We start from the raw sequence: 22,259 nt of genomic DNA, 5'->3' as shown, positions 1-22,259 counted from the left end.
ATATGCAGACTTGAGCTTTGAACTTGCAATTTCACAAGCAGGTGCATTAGAAAAGGCAAGTGCTATTATACATTTACAAATTTGCAATAAACAAATATATTTAGAGTGATATTTTTCATCATTAATCCAAAAGTATTAAAATTGCTCAACTATGCGACTTTATGCAATTCACTCCTATGATAAATAAATATATTGTGAAAACACTTTTTTGTATTCAGCTGAAAAGCGCTGCTGTAAATACATTTAAGGTTTTTAAGCTTTAAATACCGTTAAGGCTATGTATATATGCAAGGATATTTTTTTGGTATAGGGCAGCGAACACTCCTTAAAGTGCACCACAACTTGTTGTGAATTGTGCCCTTAAAGGACATCTGTAGCACAACTTATCCCCTATCCACAGGATAAGTGTCTGATCACGGGGGGGGGGGGGGGGGGTACTGGGACCCCCGCAATCTCGTGCACGGGGCCCCGCATTGCCGCTCTATGTGAGTATATGTAAGTTGTCTTTTGCTGCAGATGTCCTTTCAGTTTCTTCCATGTGCTTTTTCAGGACACAAATTTAAAAAGAGCATGCCCCTTAAAAATGACCTCTTGAGGTCAATGAATGCCATTTAAAAGGGCAACATTCCTTTAACATGTCCTAGAAACATGTGAAAAGCTTTGATCAGTGTGGGTCTCAATGTAAGTCTATGGAGCGTGTATCGAGTATGTGACAAAGAGCAGGGAGAGGAGCAGGCGGCCGCCCAGACCTTTCCCGGCTCGTTCGCCTGATTGCAGGAGGTCTAAACACCCCGACCCCTGCCGATCATAACTTTTGACATGGCAAAAGATTTTTAAGTGACAGGTACAGTTTAATGCTGCAAGAGACATAACACTAGCTTAGTATTAACAGAGGATCTTGAGTAATCCGGACTTCTGCACTCCACATGAGGAGCTTATTTTTGCTTGACGTTTCAGTACTCAAAATGAAAGTAAGAAAAATTATGAATTTTGCAGGTTCTGTCTCTGTGCAGTTCCCGAGACAAGCAGAGATGTCAGCAGAGAGCACTGTTACCAGACAGAAAACAACAACTCAACTTCAGCTGCTGATAATTATTGAAAGGATTAAGATTTTTTAATAGAAGTAATTTACAAATCTGTTTAACTTTCTGGAGCCAGTTGATATTTAAAAAAAAAGTTTTTTCCTGGAATACCCCTTTAATGTATTCAGATGATTTTTATTAATTTCATCAGGGGAGTCCAGTTAATTGAGAGGGAAGAAGAAGTCTGCATCTTTTATGAGAAGATAAATACTCAGGATATGCTGCTGAGAAGTGGTGATGTGGAAATGATGGCACTGGATGAAAAGATTCGCTTCCTGAAGATGCAGGTCACAGAAAAGACAAGGCAAATTGAACAAATCAAAAGAGAGTTGCCAAACAAAAAAGCCCTAGAGTCAAATCTTATAACTCTTCAAATCCAGGTCAGACATCAACAATTGACATGCTATAAATCCTTATTTTATGTGTGGGGATCCATGTTTTATTCTGCCATAAGAGCAGATAGTAGAACAATAGTAAAGACTAACAATTATTATGTTGATCCTTATAGGGACAAGCGAGTTAACCCTTAGAAATAGTTAAGGAAGATCACATTAAGACTCAGATTTATCAATTTGTTGGAGATAAAAAAAAAAAAAAAAAAGTGGAGTGATTTGCTTATAGCAACCAGCTTACTTTTCATATCTTAACAAAATCTGGGAAAATAAAAGCCGAGCTGTGAATGGTTTTTGTGGGCAAATCACTGGAAAGACTTTAACCCCTAGGGAACATGTGCCACAGGCTGGTATTTTTGTAAAAAGTTTAGTATATTTACATCATGGCTGTGAGGCAAGGGCAGGAACTGGGTTCAGAAACATAGAATGTGTCGGCAGATAAGAACCATTTGGCCCATCCAGTCTACCCAATAATCTGAATCCTATCAATACTCCTTGGCCCTATCTTATATGAAGGATAGCCTTATGCTTATCCCATGCATGCTTAAACTCCTTCACTGTATTTGCAGTGACCACTTGTGCAGGAAGGCTATTCCATGCATCTACTACTCTCTCAGTAAAGTAATACTTTCCTGATATTACTGCATAAACCTTTGCCCCTCTAATTTAAAACTATGTCCTCTTGTGGTAGTTTTTCTTCTTTTAAATATGCTCTCCTCCTTTAGTGTGTTGATTCCCTTTACCGTTTTGCTTTATAGCAAGTGAGTATTGGTTGCTATCAATGCTGACCATGCTTTCTATAGGGAAAATTACAAATGCTGGTGGGTTTGGAGGCTTATCGGTCCCCGCAATCCAGAGGTCTCTTAACCTCCTCTTTACTGAAGGATCTACAGTCTTCTTGAATGGTCTGCCTATGCAGGCTGTACAAGTAGTAGTCTTAAAAAGTGTAAATAAAAAAAAATAAAAAAAATAAAAAAAGTTTAAAAGAAATATATAAAAGCCTACCTTTTTCACTTGTACTGTTTTATGCCTGCAAATATAAAAAATTGTTATTGTAAAAAATATATATATATTTAAATCACCCCCTTTTCCAATTAAGAAAACAACATATTTTGTATTGATGCACGTCCAAACTAATAAAATATAATATATCACGTTTACACAAGCGCTGGTATGGGAGGAACGGAAAAGATTACTCTAGCTGCAGCTATACTAGAAAGCACACTTCCCCGTATATTGTGCTAAGGTTCAAAATGTAATAAATGGTAATTTAGTAGCCGCATATAGTAAATTACCATGTATAATAAAATATAATGTTTATGATCCTACATGTTGAACGGCATAAACGTAAAAAAAAATACCAAAAAAATTGTAGAAATGGCGATTTTTGGTCACATCATATATCAGAAAAAAAAGTGATCAAAATGTCCCATCAAAATAGAAAAGTTACCAATAAAAATTACAGATTACAGCACAAAAAATTAGCCCTCTTACAGCTCCGTATATGGGCAAAGAAAGCTATAGGGATTAGAATAGGACAATTTTAAGCATACTTATTTTGTCAAAAAAGTTAAGCTTTTCTTAAAAAGCAGTACAATAATAGAAAAAAAATATGTTAATATGGATATTGCTTAAATTAGTTTTTTCCAATTTCCCTCCTCAAAAAAAATATTTTACTGTGCCATACATTTTTATGTAAATGAGAGGTTTCATTGCAAAGTACAATTGGTTGTGCAAAAAAACAAGCTCAAGGCTCTGTGGATGGAAAAATAAGTTATTTCTCTTAAATATATCGAGATAAGGTAAACTCCCCAGTACAGGTCACCTGTCTAACCCAGGAAGAAGTACAGTGCCGCCTAAAAAAATCAAAATAGACAAATCACCAGGTCCAGATGGCATTCACCCCTGTGTTCTAAAGGAATTAAGTAATGTAATAGACAGACCTCTATTTTTAATATTCAGGGACTCTATAGCGAGAGGGACTGTTTCCCAGGACTGACGCATGGCAAATGTGGTGCAAATATTTAAAAAGGGGTCAAAAGGTGACCCAGGGAATTATAGACCTGTTAGTTTAACCTCCGTTGTATGTAAATTGTTTGAGGGTTTTCTAAGAGATGCTATTTTGGAATATCTTGATAAAAATAAATGTATGACTCCATATCAGCATGGCTTTATGAGGGATCGGTCCTAACAAACTAATCTGATCAGCTTTTATGAGGAGGTGAGCTCCAGACTGGATCAGGGGCAATCACTGGATGTCGTATATCTGGATTTTTCCAAAGCATTTGATAGGGTGCCACATAAAAGATTGGTACATAAAATGAGAAGGATTGGACTGGGGAGAGAATGTGCGTAAGTGGGTAAGAAACTGGCTCAGTGATAGGAAACAGAGGGTGGTTATTAATGGTACTTATTCTGATTGGGTGTCTGTTACTAGTGGGGTACCACAGGGGTCAGTCTTTGGTCCTGTTCTATTTAATATATTTATTAATGACCTTGTAGAGGGTTTGAATAGTAAAGTAGCAATCTTTGCAGATGATACTAAACTCTGTAAAGCGGTAAACACTATAGAGGATAGAGCACTGTTACAAATGGATCTGGATAGGTTGGAAGTTTGGGCTGGGAAGTGGCAGATAAGGTTCAACACTGATAAATGTAAGGCTATGCACATGGGGAAGAAAAATCCGGGTTGGGATTATGTATTAAATGGGAGAACACTTGGGACGACTGACATGGAAAAGGACTTGGGAGTCTTAGTTAACAGTAAATTTAGCTGTAGTGACCAGTGTCGGGCAGCTGCTGCCAAGGCAAATAAAATCATGGGGTGCATCAATAGGGGCATAGATGCCCAAGACAAGGAAATAATTATATCGCTGTACAAATCACTAGTCAGACCACACATAGAATACAGTGTACAGTACTGGGCACCAGTGTACAAGAAAGATATAGTGGAGCTGGAGAGAGTTCAAAGATGGGAAACCAGGGTAATACGGAAGGACTACAGTACCCAGAAAGATTGTCAGAATTAGGGTTATTTAGTTTAGAAAAAAGAAGGCTTATGGGCGACCTAATAACTATGTATAAATATATCAGGGGACCGTGCAGAGATCCCTCCCAAGATCTATTCATACCCAGGACTGTATCTAAAACAAGGGGGCATCCTCTATTTCTTGAGGAAAGAAGGTTTCTACACCAGCACAGATGGGGGTTCTTTACTGTAAGAGCAATGAGACTGTGGAATTCTCTGCCAGAGGAGGTGGTCATGGTGAACTCTGTAAAAAGGGGTCTGGATGCATTTTTGGAGAATAACAACATCGCTGGTTATGTATACTAGATTTGTAGGGACAGAAGGTTGATCTATGGATTTATTCTGATGCCATATTTGGAGTCATGAAGGAATTTTTACCTCTACTATGAGGGTTTTTTCAACCTTATGAACTATGTTACTATGTTAAAAGGTGAGGAGGAAAATTGAAACGCAAAAATAGAAATTGGCCTCAAAGCTGAAACATGCTTTGTCCTTAAGGGGTTAAAGAGCAAATTTAAAAGGAAGGAATCCTTGCCCCTGAAATATTTTCTACATTTTATCTTTAACTTGGAACATACAAGTCCATGTTCTATTCATCTTCAGTTCAGCTTCTTCAATAATTCCACACTATTTTAGGCAAATGTCATTATGCATCCCGCTGCAAACAAATAACCAGCAGAAGATGGTCTAGTAGGCGAAGGCCTTATGTTTATTGCATTTGTTTATGCTGCTAGTGGTCAATAAGTAAAACTTTTATGTCTGGTTATAACCTTTGTCTTACAGCTTTCCCAGTGTAATGATAAAGTAGCTGAATTTGAGAACCTGGTACAGAGGCCTGATAAAGAAAGCCGAATACGCATCCTAGATGGAAAGGATCCATCTGTAGAAGATCTTATGAAGAAAATGGAGGAGGTAAGGATGGTGACCATTTTAACAGCCTTTAAATGCATAAACTAAGTTATATGTTAAATATTACATATACAAATATTAGATTAGATATTACAAGTTTTTTTTTTTTTTTTTTTGCATACTTGAGTAAAATTTATCGAAAAGGCGCATGTTTTATGATAAATTAAGTCCACTCACCTTGCCCTTACTAATTTAGCAAACTTCTGGTCTACAATTGTTACATCATGTGAAAAGGAGCCCTAATGATAACACAACCCCCCCCCCTCCCCCCACGCACACATGCACACACACAGTTTTTGAGACCAGCCATACATAGAAATCCACAAACACTGCCTGGAACAGTGAAATTATGCAGAGTAATAACAAAAATATATACCCAGAAACCACCTCTTTGTTGTATTCTGATGATGGCACCTCTGTATATGCTCAGAACTGTAGACACGGGCAGCTGATAGAGAGATGTAACATTTGATACCGGTCTCTTAGCTGATGGTGGCTCAGGTTGGAATGGGTCAGCCGGTTTGGTGCTTATTGTTTTCTTGGGGCTTTTTGATCGCTTTTTATACATTTGTTTACAGTATACAAAAAGTGACTTTTTTTTTTACGTATACACCATTGACCATACGATTTAATTAATGTTTTATTTTTATACTTCGGACATATTTTTTTTTTAAATGGGAAAATGGTGAGATTAAAACTTTTATTAGGGAAGGGGTTAAATTTATTTATTTATTTTTACACAATTTTTTTTGTCCCCATAGGGGACTATTCCATGCAATCCTTGGATTGCATACACTGTTTAATGCTAAGCCATAGCATAACCTTGATCTGTGGTATTGGTGCTCCATTGCTCCAGCCTGCCATGGCTGGCTGGAGCATCAGGCCACTGATCGGATGGCGAGGAGGCAGATAAGGGCCCTCTCGCCGTCCTCTCAGATGATCGGGACACTACAGTTTCACTGTGGTGGTCCCAATCCGCTCTGCTGACCCGCCGGGACTGTTTTACTTTAATTTTAGATGCCGCAATCAACTTTGATTGCGGCGTCTAAGGGGTTTATGCCTGTCATCAGCGCAATCGGTGATGTCCGGCATTAGACACGGGTCCCAGCGGCTGATCGCCCTGGGACCACCTGACTATGATGCAGGGTCAGCTCCTGAGTTAGTGTCAAAGAAGGGGAGAGGGACAAGGGCTTACAGGTACGCCCTGCATCCTTAAGGCGTTAAAACAATTGCACGTCTAGGTGCACCCCAACACTGATGCTATGTATCAGTTCACCCTAAATTTTAATAGCACTAGTGATGTTTTAGCTAAACAGGGCTGAGCTTTTTTTTTTTTTTCAGTTTTACACACACAGTTGCCTAACCAATCATAGCAAAAACACTCAGACCTTTTTGATATGCCATGACAGGTACCAGTGAAAGTGCACTGAACAGGTTGACTCTGGGGAATGATTTTACACAGTACAGTACAGTGCTATAGGGGGCTTGTGTAGGGGTGAAGAGGTTACGGATACACTGGGGTTGCAAGGTGTTGTATGAGCAGAAATGCAAGAAACAGCAACAGCCATAAAGGGATTACATTGCAGCACTGTGGACATACCACAATATATGTACACTGGTATTTATACAAGGGACAGCTGACCTGAGCTTTTTGGGTGGTCAGAGATGAGAGAGAAGCCTTGATTTACCTTTGTGGATCATGTTAGCAGACTGGCTGGGTCAGCTTGCAGGTACACAGTTCAGGCTTTGTCTGCCATTTCTGCCAGTTCAGACTCTCTGCCATTTCTGCACATGGTGTTAGGATCTACTTCTCCTTGTGATCAGTCAACTCCAGCCGTGTTGATTAGCAGACAGATTTAATGCACATGTATCGATATATGTGGATGTTCTCTTTCATGCAGAGAAACAGCTCCGCAGAAGAAAATCATACCCCAAAATAGATTTCAGTCCTTTTATATGGCAACACTGAGTGTGAGCTGATTGGATAAGGAACCATGGTGGCTTATGGTGTATAACTTTATTACCAATCACAGGGTTCCTTTTACACTTTCTTCCTTATCATAGAAAAAGCTTGTTATCCAACAAAAGCCTCATTATTTACCAAGGTCATTTGGATAGTTTTCTAGCATCAATGGGCACTGATAAAAACAAAGACAATGGTTAGTAGAAATTAGATAAAACCGGCCAACACCATCTAAAGTTAGACTATATTATATATATATATATATATATATACACATATATATATATATATATATATATATATATATATATACACACATACATATATACACACACAGAGAACATAGATATCAAAATATAATTTTACCAACATTCCCTCCTCTGATATCTATTTTCACTCTCTCAGTTCATTTCAGCATAAGTCCCTTCCTAAGCTGGGTTTTTATACTTTGCTTCATAGAAAGGGAGTATCATCTTAGGCATCTTCTTCCAGAGAAATAGTTTGGTACATAGTTCTTGTCGCAGCAGTCTCAATCAGTTTTGAGATAGTCCTCTAATGCAGGGAATGCAACAACATCCACAGGTCATCAAGATGACCAACACAATTGCGATGGAGATGAGGGCCAACGTCACCAACCAGTCCATCTTCCAAACCATCCCTCAAGCCAGTCGGTGAATGGGTCACTTATTCCTAAATTCTCGGCCAACTCATTTGATAATGCAGTCATCCCTTCGATTGCTCTGGTCACGATTCCTCCAGGAGCTGTATTGTTGGGAATAAAGGTACAACGCATACTGCCAAACATCTTGCAGACCCCTCATCTTTCTTCTAGTACTATGTCTAGGGTCATTCTATTTTGCCAGGCCATCAAAGAGGTGAGGCCCAATTGTGCTAAGCCTTTGACTGCATCCCTTGTATAATTTACAAACCTCTGTTGTAAGGTTGGAAATTATCCTTCCCAGGATCCCTGGAATTCCCACCAGACTCACCACAAGCATTGTCCCCAGGGCTGCCATCAGAAATTTCGGGGGCCCTCACACAGCTCAAGGCAGCTTTACCCATCATCACTGCAGAACTTATAAGTGACCACAGCTCTGATGGGACAGTCAGGAGAATACACAATGATATCACTGACCTGAGTGAAGTCTTCTGACTTGAGGGATATCTTCTCTGTTAGCTTTTCTTCTTAATCTGGTCCAGAGACCAGATCTTCCTCCAGCTTCTTCTCCTCTGCAGAGTCTGACATCCAGACATCATTGGCTCCTCACTTTGTCAGCAGATCCTCAACCTCTGCATGAAGACAGTAATCATTATAACCTTGCCATAAAGTGTACCCTACATTAAAATACTGCCCCATACTGTACCCTGAATATAATACTGCTATACACTGTACCCACTAAATATAATCCTGCCACACTGTATATACTGAATATAATCCTGCCCCACACTGTACCCTGAATATAATCCTGCCCCATACTGTACCCTGAATATAATACTGCCACACACTGTTTCTACTTAATATAATCCTGCCACACACTGTACCCTGAATATAATGCTGCTCCACACTGTATCTACTGAACATAATCCTGCCACACACCGTACCCTCAATAAAATGCTGCCCCACACTGTATCCACTGAATATAATCCTGCCCCATACTGTACCCTGAATATAATACTGCCACAAACTGTATCCACTGAATATAATCCTGCCCCATACTGTACCCTGAATATAATACTGCGACACACTGGCAGGATTATATTCAGTAGATACAGTGTGTCGCAGTATTATATTCAGGGTACAGTATGGGGCAGGATTATATTCAGTAGATACAGTGTGGGGCAGCATTATATTTAGGGTACAGTGTGTGGCAGGATTATATTCAGGGTACAGTGTGTGGCAGGATTATATTCAGTGGATACAGTGTGGGTCAGCATTATATTCAGGGTAAAGTGTGTGGCAGGATTAGATTCTGTAGATTCAGTGTGGGGCAGCATTATATTCAGGGTTCAGTGTGGGGCAGGATTATATTTCGTAGATTCAGTGTGGGGCAGCATTATATTCAGGGTTGTGTGTATGGCAGGATTATATTCAGTAGATACACACACACAACCCTGAATATAATGCTGCCCCACACTGAATCTACGAAATATAATCCTGCCCCACACAATCTACGGAATATAATCCTGCCACACACTTTACCCTGAATATAATGTTGACCCACACTGTATCCACTGAATATAATCATGCCACACACTGTACCCTGAATATAATCCTGCCACACACTGTACCCACTAAATATAATCCTGCCACACATGCATGCACATCATATATACACCCCCTTTTATCCTCTGTGTCCTCATCACGCCCGGCCAAACCTCTCCTCATAACTACTATAACCCCCCCTGCACCTCTCATCCCTATAACCCCCCCTGCACCTCTCATCACCCCCATAACCCCCCTGCACCTCTCATAACCCCCCCCACACCTCTTATCAACCCCATAACACCCCCCTTCCCCCTGCGCAAGTTCACCTACCCTGCCTGGGATCGGTGTAACGGCGTGAGGCTGCTGCTGCTCCTGTCACTGCACGGGGAGGATCGTCTCTGCTGGAGATTGCGTGGGGACGTAGGCAGGGACAGGTCAGGTGATTGGAGTAGACGTGTGTGCCTGCGCGGAGCACATCTCTACTCCCATCAGCCCCTGGCCTGTCCGGCCCTGCCATGATTCCTAAGGGGCCCGCGCCCTAAAGAGAGGTAATTTAATAGAAATGTGCGGGCCCCCCGGACTATGAGGCCTGGTCATAGTCCTGGCGGGCACTCGGCGGTCAGTGAGTGACAGTCGGTAACTCACTGACAAGCCAATAATAAAAAAAATAAAAATAAAATAAAAGGTCCAGGGATGTCCAGGCCCCCTGAAGCTCCGGGCCCCATACAGGTGTATGGGTTGTACCCCCCTTATGGCGGCCCAGATTGTCCTTATCATCCTATTTATCTGAGGAGCTCCAAGGAGTAGGGTATTGGAGGCTTCACCGGTTTGAAACAGTTTCTGCCTTATGCAGAATCTCCCTTTGTAGCCGGACCTATTGGAGACCCCTCAGCCTTCTCACCCTGCTCTGCCTGCAGAACCTTTTTACAGCGAGACTGATTGATCCAGGTATTCCTCTCAGCTATTCTTATTGCTGTACGGTGGTTAGTAAGAGTTGGTAGGGTCCCTTCTACTTAGGTGAATGTCAGTGTGTCTTCTTGATTACCTTTAGGAGGACCCAGTCTACAATTTTAAACTTTTTTCTTCTTCTATGGATCCCCCTTATGGAATGGAAAAGACTTGGTTAATTTGTTTCTGCTCCAACAATCTGGACATATATTCTGCTAAGGTTCTCTCTGCCTCCTCAATATGTGTCTCATTTGATAACAAAAAGTTTGTTATATGGTCTACCATACATCATCTCAAAAGGACTTAATCCATCTTTAGTGGGTGTAATATGCATACTCAGAACAGCTCATGGTAAACAGTACATCCAACTTTTCCCTCTCTCTTCCATAGCTTCTCTCAGTTTGCTTTTCAGTATACCATTATGTCTTTCTACGAACACTGCTAACTGGGGGTGGTGTGCACAGTGATTTATTATTTCTATACTTATTACTTCTATTATGTGTTTTATAGTTTGGTTTACAAAATGTCGACCATTATCACTATAAATCTTTTCTGGAATCCCAAATTGTGGAATCATGTCTTTTAGTAAAGCTTTAGATACGGCTAGGGCATCAGCACTTCCTGTGGGAAATACTTTTAATATTTATTTTTCTCACAATTATGAAGTTCAATAAAATCCATACAGATGTGCTGAAATGGGTATTTTGGGGTTGGAAATTTGCCTCTCATTGGTCCAATACCTCCTTGTGGATTGTGTCTTGCACATAGCAGACATTGGGAACAAAAGTTTTTAGTAGTTTGTGAAGCCTGGCATACAGTTCTGTTAGTGCCCCATACCTCCCCCCTCTTGAGACATGGGTCACCCCATGTATTAATACTGCTGCATAATTGAAACAGGGATGTGGGCAAGATTGGTTTGGTGTCAGGGAGATTCTGTATTCAAGGACGTGTTCTATAAGAATAAGATAAGGGGGTGTAAGCACCAACAATTCTACATGTCAGTGAATGCAATCTACATTTAACCCAATGTGACAACAATGTTTTAAAAGTAGCACTTTTAAACTGACAAAAACAGTACAGTATGTTCTACGGGGCCTTACAAGTACTTAAGGCAAAATTATGAAAAACAGACAGAGACAGACAGAGAGAGAGATTTAAAACACCCACTAACTCTAAGAGTATATCTCTTTTGATTGTTCCTGTATGAACAGGAGTTCAGTGCTGCAGCTGGGTATGTGGGCTGCTATTCTCCCCGCCTGTTACATATCCTTGAAAATAACATAAGCAGGTTTACATACTCCAGAATTTCCATTAATCCGGCAATATTTTAAATTTACTAAATGTATTACTGCAAATATTGATTACCTTTTTATCCCATGAAATTATCTCTCGTTACCTATTAAACTACTATTCGTTGCACATAATAGTGGTAGTGTCGTATTTATATTAGGCTACACCCCAAGAAAGCCTCTTCGGCCCGTGTTATCCAGATTTCTCTATCTGGTATCAACACAGCGCCTGTCTTCGGCCACTATGTCATCAAGTTGTTATATGATCAACAATAGTGCCGGTGTGCAATCTCAAATAAAACTGGAATCACCTAAAGCAAAGAGAAAGAAAGAGAAATAAAAACAGTCTGTCTTACCTCTCAGACAACTTGGAGGACTGGATCAATCAGGTTCGGAACTAGAAGGTGGGCCTGGGTCCCGATACCGACCAGCCTGTTTCACAGTTAACTGTTGAGCTGGGGTCTTTTGTCCTCAGCGAATTAAAATCAATACTCACGGAGTATTTTGGTCGGTATCGTTCGACCAAAGTCCACTCTTTGTTTCCGGCAATCGAAGGATCATTTGTTAGGATCTATTTCTCCCTGTGATCAGTCAACTCCAGCCGTGTTGATCAGCAGACAGATTTAATGCACATGTAAATAGATATATGTGGATCAATAGAGATAAGTCGTCCAGCTCACCGCAGGTATCCCATCCACCGCACAGCAGGTGTATGGCAGCACCAATAGTCCAGAGAAATGGAAAAGAAGCCAGTGATGGATCGATGCAAAGACAGTCCTGTTTATTATAATAAAATCTAGAGGACACAGAGTGAACAAGGGAGCGCATTTCAGGCGATGCTGCCCTTAGTATGACTAAGGGCGGCATCGCCTGAAATGCGTTCCCTTGTTCACTCTGTGTCTCTGGATTTTATTATAATACACGGGACTGTCTTTGCATCGATCCATCACTGGCTTCTTTTCCATTTCTCTCAATATATGTGGACTTTCTCTTTCATGCAGAGAAACAGCTCTGCAGTAGAAAATCATACCCAAAAATAGATTACAGCCCTTTTATATGGCAACACTCTGAGTGTGAGCTGATTGGATAAGGGTCCCCAGTGGATCATGGTGTATAACTTTATTACCAATCACAGGGTTCCTTTTACACTTTTTTCCTTATCACAGAAAAAGCTTGTTATCCAACAAAAGCCTCATTTACCAAGGTCATTTGGATAGTTTTCGAGCATCACTGGGCGCTGGCCAGAACTAAGACAATGGTTAATTGAAACTAGATAAAACTGGCCAACACCATCTAAAGTTAGAATATATATATATATATATATATATATATATATATATATATATATATATATATATATATATATATATATATATTTATTACACATACATATACATACATACACAGAACATAGATATCAAAGTATAATTTTACCAACACATAGCACATGCTATACCCCACACCCACTGCCTGTGTTGTGTCCGGTGTCTCTTTGTTACTAAAGACAGAAGTTCCCTGACAACAGTCAATGGGAAGCAAATTGCAAAGAATGCAGACACATATTGGCCAAGGCTTTAGGGCTATTGTGGCCATTGTAGTTCCAGCTTTTCTCACCCTTTTCAGCTATTATCTGCAAGAAGCCCTATTTTGGCTTCCATTTCCCTTTCTGTGGCTGCTAACTTAAAGGGGAACTCAGGGGGAGAAGAAAAATGTTCAAATCAACTGGTGCCAGAAAGTTAAACAGATGTGTAAATAACTTCAACCCTTCCAGTACTTATCAGCTGCAGTATACTACAGAGACATTTGTGAAGTTCTTTCCAGTCTGACCACAGTGCTCTCTGCTGACACCTCTGTCCAGGTCAGGAACTGTCCAGAGCAGGAGAGGTTTTTTTATGGGGATTTGCTTCTAATCTGGACAGTTCCTGACATGGACAGAGGTGTCAGCAGAGAGCACTGTTTTCAGACTGGAAAGAACTTCACAATTTTCTCTGTAGTATACAGCAACTGATAAGTACTTGAAGGCTTCACATTTTTAAATAGAAATAATTTACAAATCTGTTTAATTTGCTGGTACCAGTTGATTTGAAAACATTTGTTTTCCACTTGTTTTCACCGGAGTTCCCCTTTAAATGATTGCAGCATCTGTCAGAGTGGCTCTTACTAGGCAGCGCTTTTTTCTGGCACATAAAGGGTAGTCCCAACCAGGGCACTCCCTCTATAATGTTCACATTCCCTAAAATTACCCTTTTAAAAAGCTAAAAATAATCAATAATATTGGTTACTGTCTCTGATAATGGACAATTTATGGAGTGTGGGAGAAAGCCAGAGTATCCTGTCCAAACCCAAATGGTGAGAACTTAGGAACACCATGCAGATATTGCCTTTGGTTGGATATAAACCCAGGATCAGAGTGTGGTAAGGTAATGCTGGCTCAGTGGTTATGTAAACTTAAATTTTCTTTATCTGTGTTGCTCCTTTACATAGCTGGCTAGGATACTGATTCTGACATATTCAATCACATATATGTCCTGGCTGCTGGGCTGATGCAAGATATGAGCAGGGAAGAGTGGAAGAGACTGTACCTACTGCTGTATTATAGATGAATGAGAGCACCCAGTTTCTGCAGGGATATAGGGACAGATCACCCAGGCAGCATTTTTCTAGAGATATTTGGGGAGATTTATCAAAACCTGTATACAGGAAGAGTAGTGCAGTGGCCCATAACAGTACATAAGATTTCTTCTTTAATATTTAAAAAGGCTAATGATGAAGAAAAAAAAATAAGCAATCTGGTTGCCATGGGTAACTGCTCCACTTTACCTCTGCACAGGTTTTGACGAATCTCCCCATAGAATACAATCCATAGCATAATCTGTGGGGTGGGTGGAATCTCACATACAGGCGGTGCATTAGTACACAGTGAAGAGAAGAGTGAACCCATAGCAGGGAGTTCACTATGCAGGGAGAGGGAGCAAGGACCACACAGCATCAGTATAGAAAGAAGGGACATGGGCAGAGGAGATGCAGAATCAGTGTCTATTTCAACACAGAGAAAAACTCCCAGGGGTGGTGAAAGCAGTACAGTAATGAAATATGTATTCAACAAGGAATAAAGGCAGCGGCATTCAGGACTGACAGGACCCACATTCAAAATATATATACATCTCATCTTCAGACCCTTCTACTTTAACATTTTGTTATGATGTGGACTTGTTCTGCACTCTGCGCCCCACAATGACAAAGTAAAAATGGAGTGTTGCAAATCTTTGCTCATTTATTAAAAAGTAAAAACTAAAATATTGTATTGACATTAGTATTCACTCACTGTACCCCTTATTAAATTCTGTGAGTTGTGTAGTTTCCAAAATGTGGTCACATGTGGGGGGGGGGTCCACTGTTCTGGCACCACGGGGGGCTTTGTAACTGCACATGGCCCCTGACTTCCATTCCAAACAAATTATCTTTCCAAAAGCTCAATGGCGCTCCTCCTCTTCTGAGCATTGTAGTGCACCAGCATGGTGCACTACATGGGGTACGTCCACACATGGGGTATTTCCATACTTAGAAGATATGGGGTTACAAATTATGGGGGTAATTCTTTCTCCTATTACCCCTTGTTAAAATGTAAAATTTGGGGGGGAAAAACTGCATTGTGGTGATTTTTTTAAAATCTCGTTTACACATCCAACTTTAACAAAAAGTCATCAAATACCTGTGAGGTGTTAAGGCTCCCTGTACCCCTTGTTACGTTCCTTGAGAGGTGTAGTTTCCAAAATAGTATGCCATGTTTTTTTTTTTTTTTTTGCTGTTCTGGCACCATAGGGGCTTCCTGAATGTGACATGCCCCCCCCCCCCCCCCCCCCCCCAAAAAAAAATAACATTTCAGCTAAATTTGTAGTTCGCCTGCAGTGCACTTGACGTCCACACATGGGGTTAGAAATTTGAGGGGGAATTTTTTCCCATTACCCTTTGTAAAAATGGTAAATTTGGGGAAAAAATGCACTTTAGTGAATTTTTTTTTTTATTTACACATCTGACTTTAACGAAAAGTCGTCAAACACCTGTGGGGTGTTAAGGCTCACTGGACCCCTTGTTACGTGCCTTGAGGGGTGAAGTTTCCAAAATGGTATGCTATGTGGGGGGTTTTCTGCTGTTCTGGCTCTCCAAAATCCCATTGTTGCTCCTTCCCTTCTGAGCCCGCCGAACACTTGACATACAAATGAGGTATTTCCTTATTCGAGAGAAGTTGGGTTACAAATTATAGGAAGATTTCTCTCCTTTTACCCCTTGTAAAAATTCAAAAACTGGGTCTACAAGAAAATGAGAGTGTAAAAAATGAAGATTTTGAATTTTTTCCTTCACTTTGCCGCTATTCCTGTTAAACACCTAAAGGGTTAACACACTTACTGAATGTCATTTTGAATACTTTGAGGGGTGCAGTTTTTATAATGGGGTAATTTGTGGGGTATTTCTAATATGAAGGCCCTTCAAATCCACTTCAAAACTGAACTGGTCCCTGAAAAATTCCGATTTATAAAATGTTGTGAAAAATTGGAAAATTGCTGCTGAACTTTAAAGCCCTCTGGTGTCTTCCAAAAGTAAAAACATGTCAACTTTATGATGCAAACATAAAGTAGACATATTGTACAAGTGAATCAATATATAATTTATTTGGAATGTCCATTTTCCTTATAAGCAGAGAGCTTTAAAAAATGCAAAATTTTCAATTTTTTCATCAAATTTTGGAATTTTTCACCAAGAAATGATGCAACCATTGACAAAATTTTACCACTAAAAGTAGAATATGTCACCAAAAAACAAACAAATCTCAGAATCAGAATGCAAGGTTAAAGCATCCTAGAGTTATTAATGCTTAAAGTGACAGTGGTCAGATGTGCAAAAAAACGCTCTAGTCCTTAAGGCCAAAATGGGCCTGGGCCTTAAGGGGTTAAAGACCTAGGGCATACGGGTACCTGTACACCCGTGGGAATTCCAGTCCCCGCCGCGTACCCCCATGCAAACCGCTGGGGGGGGGGGGGCCATGTCCATTAGCGGTCATTCCGGGTCAATCGGGTCTCCGGTGACCCAGATGCCGCCCAATCATCCATCCTGCTGGGCGGCATCGGCGTTGGAGGGAGGGGGTGATCAAGGTAGGGAGGCTTACCCGGGGTCTGGTGTGGCAGCGGTCCCAGCGGGCTTTGGTGGAGTGATCTAACAGCAGGAAGTATGTGCTGTTTGCCTCCTGCTGTTGCCTAGCAATAACTCCCAGCATGCACAGACAAAGGGCATGCTGGGAGTTGTAGTTTTGCAAAAGCTGGAGGCACAACTGCAACTCTCAGCATGCCCTTTGGCTGTCTGGGCATGCTGGGAGTTATGTAGTTATGAAAAATTGTACCTCCAGCTGTTGCATAACTACAACTCTCACCATGCATGGACAGCCAAAGGCATGCTGGGAGCTGTGGTAGTGTACCTCCAGCTGTTGCAAAACTACAGCGCTCAGCATGCCCTTGGAGGGGGGGGGGATAAGTTTTGCAACAGCTGGAGGCACCGTTAGGGGTATTCTACGCCAGTGATTCCCAATGTCCCCCCCTACGCAAGTCCCTAATTAAGGCATCAAATGCGCATGGCGCTCTCTCACTTAGGAGCCCTGTCGTATTTCAAGGCAACAGTTTAGGGTCACATATGGGGTATTTCCTTACTCAGGAGAAAAAAACCTCCAAAATGTGTTAGGCAATTTCTCCCTTCACCCCCTTATGAAAAGGTAAAGTTGGGGTCTACTCCAGTATGTTATTGTAATAAAATAAAAAATTTTACACTAACATGCTGTTGTTGCCCCATACTTTTCCTTTTCACAAGAGGTAAAAAAATAAAAATTGGTAACCCCATTTCTCCAGAGTACGGAAATACCCCATATGTGGACGTAAAATGCTCTGTGGACGCACAACAAGGCTCAGGAGTGAGAGCGCCATGTACATTTGTGGTGATTTGCACACGGGTGGGTGATCTGACAAACACAAAAAAAATAAAAAAAAATAAAACACCCACATTGACCACATTTTGGAAACTACATCCCTTACGGAACATAACTAGGGGTTAATGAGAATTTTCATTAAAAGTTGGATGTGAAAATGCTGGTGTTATCAAACATTTTTCATTTTCACAAGGGGTAATAGGAAAAAAGCCTCCCAAAATTTGTAACTCCATTTTTTTTTAGTATATAAATACCCCATATGTGGCTGTAAAGTGCTCTGCTGGTGCACTACAGGGCTCAGAAGAGAAGGAGCGCCATTGGGTTTTTGGAGCGAGAATTTTGGCTGAAATTGAGGGCCTTGTGCATTTACTAAGTCCCCATGGTGCCAGGACAACGGAACCCCCCCCCCCACATGTGACCCCATTTTGGAAACTACACCCCTCATGGAATGTAATAAGGGGTGCAGTGAGCATTTACACCCCACTGGTGTCTGACAGATTTTTGGAACAGTGGTCTATGAAAATTAAAAATAAAATTTTTCATTTGCACAGTTGGGTGCAAATGTTTCCGAAATAAAGTCACATGTGGGGGGTCCACTGTTCTTGCACCATGGGGGCTTTGTAAACCCCAAACACACCTGGCCCCCGACTTGAATTCCAGCCAAATTCTATCTCCAAAAGCCCAGCAGCAAAGTGAAGGAGTAAATGTAGTACTGTGAAGTACATGACAGATTTACAAATGTCCTTTACAGGAAGTCAACTATGGAAAGTATTTGTAACTATCAAATGGAACAGCAGATTTTACGCATGTTCTCAATATGTCATATAGGGTAACATCAGTGTTCTTACATCATTTACCTGATATAATAAACAAATGGTAAATTCCCCGCCCCCATATTTCACAACCACCCTCGATTTCATTTAAATCTCCAATATCAGAACAAATCCCCCCCCCCATTTCATTTTGTCTCAAATTTTATGTCAAGCTCACTCATTCCTTGTCCACCCCCCCCCCCCCTCATTTTAATGTCTATCCCCCTTCAATATGGTGCAGGGGCACTGGGGAAACAAAAAAAACTGATGCTTACCTAGCCCCAGTCTGCCACAGATCCCATCCTCCATGTGGTCCCAGTGCCTTCTGTGCTTCCTTCTTCAGAGATATGCAGCTAGTTGCACTTCATCACAGCCAATCACTGGCCTGACAACACTGCTGCGGCTACTGATGGCTGTGCGAGAAGGTCCTGAAACCAACTGCTTGCCGGGAGCACAGAGAAGACATTGGGGCTGCACAGAGGAGGAACAGTAGCTACAACAGACCTATGGGGGATTGGGGCACCCTTCCGCACCATTTAAAACACAGATGGTCAGGTGACAAGCAGCCACCAAAATTGAAATGCTAAGCAGTAATTGTCATATTTGTCGGGCATGTTCTTGCAGTATTCACAAATCTTTTATATCCAACAGAGATATATTCAAAGAATGGAGCACTCACCCAGTCTAACTGTGCAAGTAGCGTTCTACTTTATTTCGCTACAGCATGGTGTGTACAAACACATGCGGGAGAAAGGACTGAAACAGATGGGTGGGGGAGTGGGTTGGGTGATGGTCCGTGTCACACAATCAGCGCTTCGTCAGGCCCCACGATGAGCTGATTGCTCTACACAGACCATCGCCCAACCCACTCCCCCACCCACCTGTTTCCGTCCACTCTCCCGCATGTGTTTCTACACGACCATGCTGTAACGAAATGAAGAATGCTACTTGCACAGATAGATTGGGTGGGTGCTCGATTCTTTGAATAGCTCTCTGTTGGATGTACTTTTGATATTTACATGTGAGCACTGGAATGGTCTGCCAGCCAGAAAAGCTTAGCAGCAACTAATTAGTGGAGTGGCAGTGCCGGGGGTTACCTGTTGTGGATCAGTTGCATATCTTGCATTTCAATTATTATTTTTTTTTTTATTTCATTATTAAATTATGCAGCACTGCACTAGTTCTTACCATGTCCAGATGTCCTGGATTGCAACCTCCATAATGACCAGAATCACTTTGAAAAATCTCCCGCACTTTGAACAGTAGTTTCTTGGGCGTGGAGTATTTTCATGTAGTCATCACTGCTCTAAGCTGTATTAATGCCTATTCAAGCATGACTGACAGCCCAGGTTGCTCCAACGTCACCGCTCTGCTTCTTTTGCCCATTTAGATTTATGATCAGGAATATCGAAGCTTCTGGGCCTGTACTTGATTTGAATGTGCAGAGGGAGCAGAGCGGGGAAATCAATAAAATCTGCAGACAGGTTTCTTTAACCCTGCTTTTTCTTCTTCAGTTAGAACTGCATCTGGCTGAAAAGGAGGAGCATTTGTTGGAGAAAGACTTTCTCTACGAACAAGTTTCAAGACTTTCTGAAAGAATACGCATTAAAGTGGAGAATGGCAAGGAGGACACACTAGTTCTTGCAAAAAAGGTATATAAAAGTAAAAAAAACAAAAAAATTAACAAATTACTGGTAGGTATGTGGGGCTGATCACATACTTTAATGGTTTGTTGATCTGGCCCTCCTTAACACCCCCCTCTTATCAGATGGTTGTGCTCGGAGATATGGGTAGGCTTAGCTGGGCCAGAGGAATGAATATCTTACCACCGTGTAGTATGACGCAGTCAGAAGGAGCGCTGCAAAAGACAAATCTTGCAAGATCCTGTTGACTACACCAGCAGGAAGTGATGGGAGCACATACTACATTGATGTAAGTTATTCACGTCCACAGCCATGCCCAGAAAAGCCCACTTATACCTTCTAACACCACAGCACGCCCACCTGAGGGATTCAGCAATCTACTACATATAAAAACACCCCATAACTCTGGAACAGGGGGGCGAATTGACAAACCATTAAAAAAGTGTATGTGATCGACCCCCCAAAAGGAATTTATATGTTCCAGTAAATTGCATTTTTTAGAGATGACCAAGAAAAATTTATATTGCTTTCATATGCTGGAAAAGAAATAGAAACACCAAAAGAGTTTACAAACAAGTACCGCCATTCTTCTCATGTTTTGGATTGTCAATATTTTAGATGAATGAACTTCAAAAGAAAATTAAAGACACCACTCGTAAAATGATGTCCTGTATTGCGGAGCTGTCAATGCAACAAGCCAATTACATCAAGCTGCAACAGGAAATTAGAGATAAAGAGAAGTTTGTGCAGAAGTGCTACACCAGAATGGAGCAAGGACTACCACCTAGCGAGGAAACAGAACAAGAGTGGAAACGATTCCTGCGCGAAGAGCGTAGGCACAGACTTGAAAAAGAAGAGAAAGCTAGGGTAAGGTTCTTAAATATGAAAATGCTGTATTATTAATTTTAGTAAAATCAGGATAAGATAATGATCAGGACAAGGGTAAGCTTGCCGATTATGCAGATGACAACTTTTTGCAGTGGCAGTGTTAAATGCAGCGTCATACTAGGCATGCAACATGTCTTAAAACAACAGCCCAGAGTTAACCATCTCCCTAATATCAAACTGTTTTCCCATTCCAACCAATCACAGCTCAGCTTTCATTTTACTGGAGCTTGTAAAGATATGAAAGCTGAGCTGTGATTGGCTGCCAGGGGCAAATCACTCCAGTGTTTGTATGAAACAGGTTGATAAATCTTATGGCATATTCACCAACCGTTTTTATGCATAGCATGAGGTCTATTTATCCTATGGTACTTCCATTTTAGAATGCTTATCAATTAAGATTTAAATACAATTAGATGGAAATACAATTTTTTTAAAGACAAGAGCTGTACTTTACAATGCTTTTTATTAACCTTTTCTTTAGCAAAAATACATTAAATAGACATAAGCTTAGAAATAATTAAATAGTTTATTTACAGTTCAGCAATGCATTTTCACATTTTTAACAATGGGGGAGATTTATCAAAACCTGTCCAGAGGAAAAGTTGTCTAGTTGCCCATAGCAACCAATTAGCTTGCTTCTTTCATTTTTAAACAGGGCCACTGAAAAATGAAAGACTCAATCTGATAGGCTGCTATGGGCAATTAAGCAATTTTTCCTTTGCACAGGTTTTGATAAATCTTTACTATGAGTATATCTTACTTTGCAACAAGTTTTTAAATCTTTATATGCAATAAAAAAAAAATCATATTGCAAAGTTGAATCATAAATAAAAACATCCTATTGTTTCTACTTCTCTTGTGCAATGCTCTACTTTACTTTTAGCTAACTTACTAAGAGTATGCAAGCATAAATTACAGGTAGAACGGAGTATGACTGCAAGATCAGACTGTACAGCATTTTGTTGTCTGTTACCATGGAGAAACATGTCTGTATAAGAGATGTAGAAGCAAAATGGTAGAATTTCTCATTTTAGATGCATTGTACAATGAAAATGGTTGTAAACAGGTCATAGAATTGTAATATTTTATTTGCTGCTATAGAAAGTTATTCCAGTGATGAGTGTGTTT

At 40.7% G+C, this 22,259-nt stretch overlaps 1 protein-coding gene across 3 annotated transcripts in view; it reads left to right on the top strand.

The window, feature by feature from the left end:
• Positions 1–22,259, top strand: part of CCDC146 (coiled-coil domain containing 146) — a 119,684-nt gene that overhangs the window by 96,585 nt on the left and 840 nt on the right. For all 3 annotated transcript variants that reach the window (XM_056573464.1, XM_056573465.1, XM_056573466.1), the window contains 4 exons: positions 1,234–1,462; positions 5,286–5,414; positions 20,115–20,252; positions 20,862–21,110. In XM_056573464.1, coding sequence (XP_056429439.1) covers positions 1,234–1,462; positions 5,286–5,414; positions 20,115–20,252; positions 20,862–21,110 — 745 coding nt within the window. The remainder of the gene's footprint in view (positions 1–1,233; positions 1,463–5,285; positions 5,415–20,114; positions 20,253–20,861; positions 21,111–22,259) is intronic.

The sequence above is a fragment of the Hyla sarda genome, chromosome 4 (assembly GCF_029499605.1).
Source record: "Hyla sarda isolate aHylSar1 chromosome 4, aHylSar1.hap1, whole genome shotgun sequence".
Lineage (NCBI taxonomy): Eukaryota > Metazoa > Chordata > Amphibia > Anura > Hylidae > Hyla > Hyla sarda.
This window is presented reverse-complemented; position numbering and strand designations above follow the sequence as displayed.